The sequence below is a fragment of the Neolamprologus multifasciatus genome, chromosome 1 (assembly GCF_963576455.1).
Source record: "Neolamprologus multifasciatus chromosome 1, fNeoMul1.2, whole genome shotgun sequence".
Lineage (NCBI taxonomy): Eukaryota > Metazoa > Chordata > Actinopteri > Cichliformes > Cichlidae > Neolamprologus > Neolamprologus multifasciatus.
In genome coordinates, this window is record NC_140439.1 from 16,701,252 (window position 1) to 16,714,709 (window position 13,458).

Consider the following 13,458-nt stretch of genomic DNA (forward strand, 5'->3'; position numbering starts at 1 on the left):
AGCACCTTAATCAAGACCTCATAGCACTGTATCACCCCAAAGATGCAGTTGGCTCTCAGACTGCTGGTTTACTTGTGGTTCCTAGAAGTTTTAAAAGTAGAATGGGAGGCAGAGTCTTCAGCTTTCACGCCCCCTTTTCTGTGGAACCAGCTTCTAGTTTCTAGATTCAGGAGACAAACACCTTCTTTACTGTTAAGATTAGACTTAAAACTTTCCTTTTTGATTAAGCATATAGTTAGGACTGATCAGGTACCCCAAATCCTCCCTTAGTTATGTTGCAATAGGCCTAGGCTGCTGGGGACTTCCTATGATGCACTCAGTATTTCTTCTTCACCCAGGTTTTTCATTCTCCACATGCGTATATAGCACATGCTTCCATTTTCCCCCCGTCTCTCTCCCCTCACCCCAAACCGCTCGGCCTTTCCCTGAGCCTAGTTCTGCTGAAGGTTTGAATTTATTTATTTAAATTTGAATTTATTTATTTAAAAGGGACAGTGCAGTTAAACATAGTTCAAGTGCAAGACATGAGACTGATGTACCGCACATAGGTTTATAGCTACTGCTAATTTTCAACAATTGTCCCTTTCTTCCTGTTAAATTTTTTTCCCCCTTCCCACTGTCGCCAATTGCTTGCTCATAGGAGGTTGTTTGATTGTTGGGGCTTTCTTTGTATCATTGTAGGGTCTCTACCTCAAAATACCAAGCGCCTTGATGTCACTGCAGTGTTACAGAAACCAAACTTAATAGCATTTTCATCAATTCAATCAGTTGTAAATTTTCATAACCAAATTTATCTGAGATTGACTCAAAAGTGTAGCTAATAATATAATGTGTAACTGTGTAACAGAAGTACCGTATTGTAGCTACTTCTTATAGTCTAGAAATTTTGCAAGCAAATGGAAAATAGGTGCAGTTATTTGGAATAGTTTTCCAGGCTTCTTGAAGGACATTCAACGCTCTTTATTTGGATTTTGCCCTTTGTTCTGTTTTCCTTCAATGATGTTGAGGTCTGGGCTCTCGGGAGCATAGTCCTCAGTTTCTTTTTGCTGCTTTGGCAGTGTGTTTTGATTGTCTGTCATTGGCAGACAAACTTTTTTCTGGACGGTGAATCAAAATCTGATGGTACATTTCCTCATTCATAATTCCATCCTTTTTGACAACATCCCCAAAACCACTGGCACACTGTGACTTTTGCACTGCACTGCGTTTCAGATCTGCACTGTTGAACATTATGTCTGTCTTCTTTCTGTCTCTATCTTTTACACTTGTCTGTTTCATAAAATGTATTCATGGCACAGACAAAAACCAATAAAAAAGTGAAGCGTTTGACAAGCCTCATCTTAGCATTGTATTAAAGACTTTCTGTTAATAAATACTGTCATATCATGAAAGGTTTAGATTTTTTTAAATTTCTCAACAGTGACCAGTGTCTCCTGACAACAATACCTTACTGTGGGTCCTATCAGAAGGGAGACAAAAACAAGTGGCTTCATGCATGCCTTATGGAATAGTGGGGACTTTACTGTATCTCCTAGATAAGAGAAAATGCATATATATGCGAGAGTTGAAGAATTCTACAGAATAGGGCATTTCATGTTGGCCAGATACAATGGTTCTGGATTGGAAATACAGGCTTTGCAGAAATCCCTGATTTTGGACAGCACTTCTACATAGATTTCGACTGCAAGGGAGTCACTATCCAATAAGCCTCACTCTGGAAGCCTCCTCTGCCTCTTCTTCAAAGGGTGGCGGGGCTGAAGCTTCCTCCATGATTGCACACTATTATTTCCAGGTCACAGACCAGAGCGTGGAGATCGTGAGAAAGCCCAAGTATCTACACTGAAAACACTCTGTGGCTGGTTATTGATTTCACACTTCGCCATTATGTAAAACTGTATCTGTGACATCCACAAAATGGGGTGTTCAAAAAGAAAAAATAAATAATATGCAGTGCTCCTGTGTTGAGAATTTGATATGCATACATTTTAAAACACACTCACACATATCCACACACACAGGCAAGTCACAGATTAAGTGTTCTCAAATATAAATAATTAAACAACACTTTAACCTTGACTGGAGTGTGCAGAAGCAATTAATCTTCTATTAATTAAGCCATCTAAATAAGCTCTATGTGACACTCATGGGCCAAACGATTAATCAATCATATTCAATCCCTCTTTCATTTGGACCTCTGGCCTCCCAAATATGTTGTGCTTGTAATTTTATAAGGGGACTCTGAGGTAATATTAATATGTTTAATGATTCACAGACATACCCTGTTTGTTATATGTATTTACCCAGGAAAAATCCAAAATTCACACATTTCCAGTAATGCTTCGACTGCATCCAGTTGCAAGGCCTCTGCAGGACTTATGCCACATGCCATTGAATCAGTCACTTAAAAGATTTTGAGCAGACGTAAAGACAAAGTCGGGGAAGTTTCTTCACCATATACGGTGCTCTGTATATCCTCATTACATTGCCCTCCTTACAAAGCTTAAAACAGAAACTGAGTATCTTATTACAAGAAGGAGACTTTCTGGTTTGCATAAGATCAGCATTAAGTAATTGGAGTTCCATTATGCATACAAACGAGAGAAAATGGTGATTTGTCACTCCGTGTGCCTCAGTGTTCTAAAATGCACCCTTGGGATGTGGCATGGTTCAGTGCAGGGAAAACAAAAATGCAAACCCTGAGTTTGAAAGATGAGCTGCAACCCACGCTCTCCGAGGCAATCAGATATGCACCTACTAATCGCTCTGCCTATTAGTCCAAAGCTTAGCAGACTGTGGCATGCAGAAAGTAGGTTTTGTGTACAAAGTGTAGATCTAATTAATGTACTGAACTCATAGTAATGTTGCAGTGTGAGGGAGCAATACGACAATTGCCTCATAAAAATGCTTCCTGCTGGCTTAGTAGTGAGGCGGACCATACAATGAAATACTGATACTTAGTTTGGGGCTACGGCATTTGATTTCATTAAAAGTGCTCTCGCTTAATATGAAATACAACTGAAATCACATTTATTGTCATGACATCGAGCTTGATGCTACAAGACCTGCAACTATTACACATGTGGCTGACTTTTGGTCCTCCAGATACACCTTCTCCAACTCCAGTGACTTCAATCTGCATACAGATAGTTATCAGAAGGACAGGAGGAGGAGGAGGATGGAAAACATCATGTAATACTTCATCACTATTTATAGCAAGAATCGCAGTACCTGTTCAGGCTTGAGACAGACAGGCACATAGCACCTGCTCAGTTTACATGAATTTAGTATGGTGGCCATATCAATGTATTCAAGAGTTTTGGGGTTGTGGTTGATGTACCTTTAGAAATAGTTCTGCTCTATTACATCCATAGGAATTAATAATGTTTATTGGGACTGTGCAACTGAACAGCTCATAATGTTTTAAAATGTTCTTGCTATCAATTCTCTTAAAATTAACAAATATAAAAATATGCAGTGCTGTGAAAAAGATTTAGACAAAGATTACCTGAGTAATTCATAATATCATGACATAAAGATCCAGTTTTTAAATGATGATATGTTTTTTTTAAAGAGAAAACAAGCAGTTCAACTTGGATGTTGTCGGTAAAGGTGTTTGAACACAACATTTTATTGATGATACTTTATCTGAATGAGGACACCTCAGTGAGGACAGCCCCGCAGGTCAGTTTAGCTGCACAGTCTGTGCATGTACACGGATCAGCCACAATAAAACCAAAGGCATGTTGATGTTACCTTAACTTGTACAACCTTAAAATTACTGCAAACTCAGCATACTACCCATTTCCATGTTTCTCACCGACGGTTTTGGCCTGCCCAGCAGGATGGTATTCAGGAATGGCTCAAGGAACATCAGCAAGTGAGAATGCTATCCAGCCTCCAAACTCCCCATATCTGAACAATGGAGTCTCCACCCCACCATCCAAAATGCCCACAGGATGTGCTGCTGTTAGATGCAGTCTGGGGCACCTACTAGCACCACCCCAGGGGTTCCAACTGCTGGGAGCTGTTTTTGTGAGAGCTGCTGTGCACAACATGAATCAGTGGGTGAGGCTGGGGCTTGGTGTATATCCCAATATATCTTTTCCAAAGCCTGTCCGGACGATGCCTGACAAACTATTCCTATTTTTTCGGTTAAGTAGTGTTCGCTTCCTGTTTTGACACACCAATGATGCATTACGACACACTTAAGCTTTCTCTGCAACTGCTTGAAAAGTAGCTGAAAAACAATTTTATTTTGCAGAGATTTTCAGAATGGAAAACTTGCTATGTTGGGGTTTTTCTTTCTTTCTTTTTTTGCTTCCAGCAGTTTATGTACTGAGCTCTTGACAGAAATTTGACAGCTTGCTTCAGATGGAACTTTTGCCTTGCAGATACAAACATCATCTTTCAAATCAGCTGATGGCTGGACAAAGACCAGGCTTACATGCATGAGAAGAAAGTTTTCTTTTTTACAAATGGTGAAGTGCACCTCACCTTTGGCATCATTAATACTCAATCTAAAATATATATATTTTTAGAGCCAACTAAGTCGTTAAGCACTTAATTAAGCTGGAAAATTAAACATTCATTGCAGATTTATTTCTATTTAATGTCCTCAATTAGAAGTAGATCTGGACCTTTCCTTGCCAACATATGGCTTATGTAATTATTTAAGTCAGTGATGGCACACTTTGTGAGAAAACAGAGAGTACAAAGTCATAAAAGCAGTGGAACAAGAAGTTAATCTTGACAAAACCTCTTGAATCACTGAAGAAACGAACAACAAACAAGGAAGTTTTACCACTTCCTTGGGTAAAACTGTTCCAGCTTCTCATTAATACAAGTATCTAATCAGTGAACCAAATAGCAGCAACTCAGTGTCTGAGGTTTAAATCAAACATCAGAGTGAGGAAGAAATGTGATTTAAGTGACTTTGAACATGGTTGTTGGTGTCAGATGGACTGGTTTGAGTAATGGTTGACCTACTGGTGGCAGGTTTTTGCTTCGACCTGTAACTGTAACTCAGATAACCAAATGTTACAACCAAGGTATGCAGAAAAGCATCTCTGAATAAACAACATGTCAAATCTTAAAGCAGATTTGCTACAGCAGTACACAGAAACCTGACACTGCAATTCATATGGGCAGTTCACAAACTTAGACAACAGAAGATTGGAAAAACGTTGCCTGGTCTGATAGGTGTTGATTTCTGCTGCAACATTTGGAAGGTAAGGTTAGAATTTAGCATAAACAATATGCAAGAAGAGATCTATCTTGCCTTATATCAACAGTTCAGACTGTTGTTGGGGTAATGGTGTGCGGGATATTTTCTTGGCACACTTTGAACCCCTCAGTACCAACTGACAACCGTCTCTTTATGATCATCAGATCCAGTGTGTCCATCTTCTGATGGCTGCTTCCATATCACAAAGTTCAAATCACCTCAAACTGGTTTCTTGAACATGACAATGAGCTCACTGTACTCAAATAGCCTCTGCAGTCCTAGGATATATACCTAAAGCCCTCTTCTGCACACAGTTCGATGGTACATGCTGAAAATTATTCAACATCAATTATTGACTCACTTTGGGCCATTTTATTGCCAAAACAAAAAAAATTATATTTCAGACACCCCTTCTCCAAGATATTTTTAGTTACCTAGAGGCAATGTTGCGCAACAATAGTAAAAAACAAAACAAAACATAATAATAGAGAAAATAATTAACTCATGTATCATAACTCAACTGTGCAAGAGCAATAAAGACATCAGAAAAACTTCCAAACATCTCAAAAGATTATGAAACAAAGATCTGAAAAACACTTGAAACATATTTACATATCTGACTTGATACAGGCTTAGGTTCATATTGTCCAGTGTCATGTCACATTGATTCTAATGCTGTGAGACAGTGCTGTCACTCTGTGGGAAACTTCACAAAACAGTTCTTCTGTGCTATAAAACAGAGGTGCACATTACACTTTGTACGCATCACTTTGGTGTATCTGTGCACCCAGGTACCCTACATCTTCCCTTGTTTGATTCCATTTTACTTATATAGTGCAAAATCACAACCTTTATTGCTTCAAGGTGCTTTATATTGTAAGGTAAAGACCCTAAAAAAATAAAGAGAAACCCCAAGAATCAGATGTGATTCTGATTCTTGCATGTGGTGAGAGGGGGAAGGAAAAACTCCCTTTTGACAGGAAGAAACTTCCAGCAGAACCAGGGTCAGGGAGGGGCGGCCATCTGCCCCGACCGATTGGGTTGTCATATTTTGTTGGCCAGAGTGATGCATTGTCCAAGAGGAGATTTTGATTTGAAATAGGGGCTGTGGGCCTACTTCTTCTTCTTCTTCTTCCTCTTCTTCTTCTTCTTCTTCTTCTTCTTCTTCTCATACTTTCGAGATATACCACCATTGGCTCGCCCTTTCTTCTTGTTTTCTTTTTTGGATTTTTACAGACAATTTGGGATTTGGGACCATGTTTTCACTTGCGTCTACACCTGGAAGCTTCCCAATGTAAATCTCAAAATTGTGTTGAATGCCATCTGATCTTTTTGTGATTCGGCGCTATATAATTAAATTAGATAGTGACTTCCACAGTTTCAACTGCACTGGAATTTGATTCTTTTTCAAACACTCTTGGCATAGTTTAAGTTCACATGTACTGAGCATGAGTCTTTAAAATCTCTTTGCCCAGGGCAACACTGTGCTGTAGAGGAGGAATAAAGTGAATGCAATTTATAGCAGTATTTCAGATGCTCTAAACATCTTTTCTTTATGATAAGAACAAGTTTATTGATCTTTGGCCACCTTACCAGACTTTTAGTCAGAATTCTGTCATAGTCATGGGTCCCTGTGTTTTGAGTTTTATAAAGTTTATGGTTCCTTTGGGGTTTTATTCTTTAGTTCTTGTTATTTTTGAATTATTGGTTCTGTCTACATCTTCAGTATTGATTTACATTTAATTCTTTGTGTTTCAGTCTAGTGTATCCCCCCCAGTACCCTTGTTAAGTCTTTGCCCCCCACCCCCATTTGTTACTTCCTGCTTTATTTTGGTACTCCTTTGTCTCTTGTGCTTTGTTGAACTTTATTTCCTCCTTGTCTCGTTACCTAGATGCTGTTCACCTGTGTTTCATTTCGCCCCAGCTGTGTTCACTTCTTCTAATTGCTCTCTTGTGTATAGAGGTGTTTTTCTCTCAGTCCTTCTCACAGTGTCTTATTTTACTTCTGTATGTTTTTGCTGCCAAAATTGTTAGAGTCTTTTATGTTGTGATGTTTTTAGTTGGGTTTTTGGACTTTTCTGTCAGTTTAAATAAAGGCATCTTTTCAGTTTATCCTGTTGCCTTAATAGTCCACATTTGGGTCCTCCTCCATGACAGCTACACTAAGAATAATACAGAAACAAACGGAAAATGTATCTAAAGTGTAGGCTTTTGTTTTTCCTTTACAAAAAAGGTGTTTGAAATGCCTCCACTAGGGTGAGTATTTATTCCTTCATTTTTTTCCACAATATTTCTGTATATCTGTTTCAAAGTTAAAACGACAGAAGAAGGATACTAAATAATGAATAAATAAAGGACAAATATTTGAGTCACTGCAGAGAAGAAGCCAATTGGGTACAACCAAAAAAAGTTTATAAAAGAACAGAAGACAAAAAAGATTAAAGGTAATGGAAGAATTTGAGAAACTCGAGGGCAGACAAGTAGGAAGCAAATTGTGAAACTACCTGAAAAGAGAGACATAAGACTGCATACGGGAACTAATAGGCAGGAACTATTAGGAAATTAGAGGATGTCAATAAGACAAGGAGAGGAAGTGTAGAAAAAACCCAAACAAAATCTACACAAATAAATAAAACAAAAAGTAACTTAAAGACAGACAGGGAGCCCCAGAATGTAGTGACAAAGGAAAGTTAGCAGAAACAGTGTAAAAATTTATTTATTTTTTTTAAAGTATAACAAAAAAACGAAATCATAAGAAATGCAAAGAAACTGATTTTAACCAAATATGAAAACCAAAAATAATACATAGCCTGCAGTTATGCCAGCTTTAGCCAGCATAGGCAATGGCTGCACCATGGAAGGAAGTACAGAACTGATTTAAACTTCTGGCTGGGTTTGTATCTTGGACTCAAGCATCTAAATGCCCCCAAGGATTTTTCTTTCTTTTTTTTTTTTGCCAGTGCAAATAATGAGTCACTTTTGGCCATTTTCACTTCAGCTCACTTCCAAGGATATTTTGGTATTGGCAGCTGTGATGACTGCCATCATATTCTCTCCAAATAAAGGAGCAGGTTAGCTGGTATTCCTTAGCTGTTAACAAGGAAGTTTATTTTAATGATTGTCAAGATGGGGCAGCAGTTTTTGGTTATCACATGCAATGTTTTTATTTTTTGGAATACTACCTATGTTTTAGTAACACATCAACAGGAATTTATGTAATTAGTGCACAAAGTCAGAAATAAAAGTTAATCTGGAGTTCCCCTTAAGGTGAAAATCAGAGAATAAATAGTTCATGTTCATAGGTGCTGAAACATTAAGATAAATGACACGTGCACACATGCGCACACCTAACAACACTACACAGACAGATAGCATTGTATTAAAAACACCGGAGGCGGCACTCAACCTGCTAAGAGATTTGAGGTTTTGATTAAAACAAGGCAATTTGTCATTGTCAGACTAAAGGGAAGGGAGAGAGTGGTGTTATGAAAATGTCATTAAATCTCTGTAGTTTTGATGAATTATTGATTTGATATGAATCTAGGTGGTGGAGTTTTGCTGTGTTTTTGTTCAACCAATTAATGGCATTGCTGGTCCCCATAGCAAAAACGCTGTTTAGGCTGTGTGCAAGGGAGGAGAAGATTTTTCAATACTGGTATTTGGCCCTGAAAATATCTCAGCCTTTTGCTGCTATTTATTGGTTTTGCTCCAAAGGATTTATTACACTTTTAATAATAGCCTGAAAGCACAAACAGCCCCCACCCCACAACCACTTTGTGTCTCGAATTAGACATGAAGTCATGAAAAAATTATTGTTGCTGCTGATGGTTGCTCAGTCCCCGATGAAATATTTGTAAGAATGAAATCTACAGCAGCGCTTCTCCTTCCGGCTCAGACCTAAAAGAATCATATACTGCAATTAAATTAGTTTAATCTCTAGATATTTTAATGGCTTGTTTGAATCTGTATTCATTGCATATAAATGTTGTCGCATATGTTCTATAAACAACAAAAGCCGAGAAAACCAGACTCTGTTAAATTAAGATCTCTGGGCTTCAGGAGGTTGGTTAATCGCATCTTCAGTATTTCACAAATGGTCTCAGCTTCAAAGTGCTGTTTTACTAAATTCAAATGTATTATTTTATATTAGATAAATGTGGTTTAATAATCGACATACGTGAGAGAATTAGATACACATAACAAACGTGGACAATGCAGTGCTCACACTCCCTGGACACTTATATGCCAAACTGTTATTGGGTAAGATCCCCTTTTGCCCTTTAGAACTGCTTCAATTCTTCACGACACAAATTCAACAAGGTGCTGAAATTATTCCTCAGAGATTTTTGTCCATATTGACATGACAGCATCACACAGTTGCTGCAGATTTGTCAGCAACACATCCATGATGCAAATCTTTCATTCTACCATTTTCCAGTCTGCTCTGCTGGACTGAGATCTGGTGACTGTGGAACACAGTGAACTCATTGTCATGTTCATAAAAACCAGTCTGAGATGATTCAAGCTTTGTGACATGGTGTTTTATCCTGCTGGAAGCCACTATTAGAAAAATGATAAACAATACTCAGGCAGCCTGTGGCATTTAAACAATGCTCAGTTGGTGTTAAGGGACCCTAAGTGTGCCAAGTAAATATCCTCCACAGTATTACAACATCGCCATCAGCCTGGATTTTATGATACAAGGCAGAATGGCTCCATGCTTTTGTGATGTTTAAGCCAAATTCTGACACAACTACCTGAATGTGCCTCCAAAAATGGTCTTCTGCTGGTGTAGCCCATCTTCTTTAAGGTTTATTTTATTGTGCAGAGAACAGAGAGGGTATTCTGCATATAACAATTGGTTATTCTAGTTACTGTTACCTTCCTATCAACTTGAAGCAGTCTTGCTTCTCCTCTGACCCCTGAGCCAGAAAACTGCTGCTCACTGAATATTTTCTCTTTTTCTGACCATTCTCTGTAAACCCTGGAGATGGTTGTGTGGGGAAATCCCAGTAGATTAGCAGTTTCTGAAATACTCAGACAGCCTGTCTAGCACCAGCAACCATGCCATGTACAAAGTCACTTAAACCTTTCTTCCCCGTTGTGATGCTCAGTTTGAACTTCAGCACGTCATCTTGACTATCGCTACATGCCTAAATTTTAATGAACGCGATGTGATTGGCTGATTAGATATTTGCTTAAACCATTTGAGCAGCCGGTGTACCTAATTAATATCTAATTGCATAAATAAATTAAATCAAAGGAAGAGTGGACTTCTACATGTTTACTTACTCATAGTTACGAGGTATAAATAATAATGTTATATATGAAGCTTTAATAGTGTAATACTTGAGTATTTAGTCTTTAGCAGCTGTCTTTTCATTTATTTGATAAATCCAGAGAGTTCGGTACAAAGTGGAAGTGGGTCAGAGGAGAGCTGCTCCTTGACCATGTATTTGAGAATGGACGTCTACTTTTCAGCAGACCTGTACTTATTTCTTGATGGACTGGCTCACGATGCACCTACTCTTAAGTTATGTTGTACAAGACATCTAAACAGCTATAGGGAAATTATAGGGTCCTTATATTTTTTTGATGCTGAAACACGTTTCGCATTTTAGCTCTAACTTAAATGTATTTGTTGTGTTGCTAACTGCATTAACAGTTGGGGAAATAAAGCTATTTTTATATGCAGTCTCTCTTTTTTTATAGGTAATTGGATAGCTGACTCAAAAGCTGTTTCTCAGACAGGTGCTGACTATTCCTTCATTATTTGAGCATAAATTAAGCCGTTAAGAGGTCTGTAGATGATTCAAAGTGTTTATTTGTTCTGAGAGGTGTTTCTGTTAATCAACGTGTGGTCAGAGGAGACCTCAGTGCAAGTAAAACTACCCTATTTAGACTGCAGGAACAACACAAATCCATTAGAGAGAGAAAGCAGAGCAATTTGGAGAGGCCAAATTAGCAATTTAGCATATTTTGAGGGAAAAAAATATGGGTGATCAGAGCAACATAAAAAGACAGCCACAGAAAAAAAACAGTGATGATCACAGGATCTTTTCAATGGTATATACGCCATTTTTCAAGTCTCATAAAGAAAACACAGAAAGTTCACCAAACTAATGACTGCTCTCCTAAACAGAAAAGCCAGATCAGACTTTCCAAAAAGACAAAAGCTGAAAATAGGGGAGCTGTTTAATAATGGCTGTAATTCCTTAGCCCCTCAAACTGAAGCTGTTAGTATGCACTTTAAACTTTTAAATTATGCCTGCGTTCAATAATATATAGACCTAACTGCACTAAGTTTATTTCTTTAAATGCACTGAAGGTACTTTGAGTTATCTGATTAAAGGGTTACACTTCCAGTTTTGAGTGAAACTGCTTTTTCCCCTGTGGAAGCTTCTTTGAATAGAAGCAAATGAATGTGATGTAATGATATTCCTGTATCACTTAAGTCGCAGATGTGCACGCCCACACAGTAATCAGAAATCCCGAGGATGGATCAGATTTCTGTGCGTAACAGTATCCCTGTTTCTTTTTAAGAAAACTGGTACACACATTCTGCTTTCTCCAAACCAGCTCAGACGTGTGAAATGAGCACAGCGAGTTTTGAAAAGCTGCCTACAGAAACGGCTGCTGTGTTTGCATCAACCATACTGCTGATGCAAACACAGCTCCCATGTCTACTGATTTTCTTTAAAGTGTGTTGATTTTTTCCGTACCAGCAGCAAAATTCACACATAATATTTATTATTAGTATTATCATTACTACTAATAATGGTTAGACAGCCTTCAGAAGTCTGGAAATCATATTGTCTGGATTTGCCAGGATTTTTTTTAATGAGGTGTAACAGATTTATCATTCAAAAAGCAGAATTGCAGAAAAAGAGTACTTAGATTTTTTTAATTTAAATAATTATTGTATTAAAAATGCACAGATTGTATAATTAAAATATATTTAAAGTACATGAAGTAAACATGCTCCTTTTCAGAATCATATACATGATATCATTGGAGCATCATTTTTGATTAAATACGTTAAAGAGTGAACATCTCTTTAATGTTGCAGCTGTTGATGATTTTAATTGCTGATTGGTAGGTAGCTTGATCTATAACTATGCAATTAATCTTAAAAAAAAAACAACAACAACAAAAGCAAAAGGAAGCATAACATGTGAATGTTTTTTTTTTTTTTTTTTTTAAAAAGAGCATGTACATTAAACAAGTACTTAAGTAAATGTATTCAGTTACATTCTTACTGCTCCTACCCATGCTCTCATCTAATGTCGTTGGGGGACTAACAAAGCTCTAGTCCGGTGGTTTTAGTGTGATAGGTTCATCCGCATAAATGTCAGAGCCATGGTTTGCAGCACAATATCGCACTTTAATGAGATTATCAGTGTTGTACACTTAACCTATCAGTGGTTTTAATGTTGTAGCTGCGTGTGTATGTCCAGTACACCCTTCTCATATAGGTGGTGTACTGTACGCTCCTTTGCAGCATGACATCTGCCACACGGCTGACCTGGAGCTACGCTGTCACTTGCTGTCCACCTCCAAACCCAGTATCCACTTGTTGCCTCTGAGTCAACCTTCCTCTAGGGGCAAACTTAGTATATGTTCTTAACCCCTGCTGTGCTGTGTTTTGTGCTCCCTTGTGCTCCCACAAGTCACCAAATCCTTCTTCAGTGGATGTCACATTGCTCTAACTGCTGTCAGGAAGGCTGCCGTATAAAACACGCCGCCTGATGCCCACAGGATTTTTTTTAATAAGACACAAGATCTTGTCTCCTGTCTTCATTTGACTCAAATGCAAGAAAATCTAGTCTGCTGTGGCTCAAGTATTTGATTTTGGACAAGAGAGGTTCAAATTGTAGCCATCATTGGTCTACCATGTAAAAAAAAAGGAGGGGGAGGGGGGTATCAGAAGTTTTTTCGATCAATAAAAACCTTAAACAGTTAATAGCCTTAATTCAAGAAATACCAGGGTCACTCACCCCATTGACAGGATAAGTCTTCCAGTCCAGTTCTCCCAGTACCGTTGTGGTGTCCAACAGAACCACTAGATAGGGCAGAGTGGTGGAAAAAAAAGAAAAGGTCTCGTAAAATGAAGGAGAAAAGTTAGAAGTGAAAGAACAACAGCATAGGTGCAAAGAATGAGAGGATAGAGCAAAAAGAGAAAGAGAGCGAGTGTGTGAGAGAGGTTGGACGGTGAATTTAAAAAGAAGAGAAAT

General features: G+C 38.2%; 1 protein-coding gene across 2 annotated transcripts in view; it reads right to left on the minus strand.

Annotated features, from left to right (window-relative positions):
- Positions 1 to 13,458, minus strand: part of epha6 (eph receptor A6) — a 77,220-nt gene that overhangs the window by 47,906 nt on the left and 15,856 nt on the right. For both annotated transcript variants that reach the window (XM_085150440.1, XM_085150518.1), the window contains one exon: positions 13,222 to 13,286. In XM_085150440.1, coding sequence (XP_085006566.1) covers positions 13,222 to 13,286 — 65 coding nt within the window. The remainder of the gene's footprint in view (positions 1 to 13,221; positions 13,287 to 13,458) is intronic.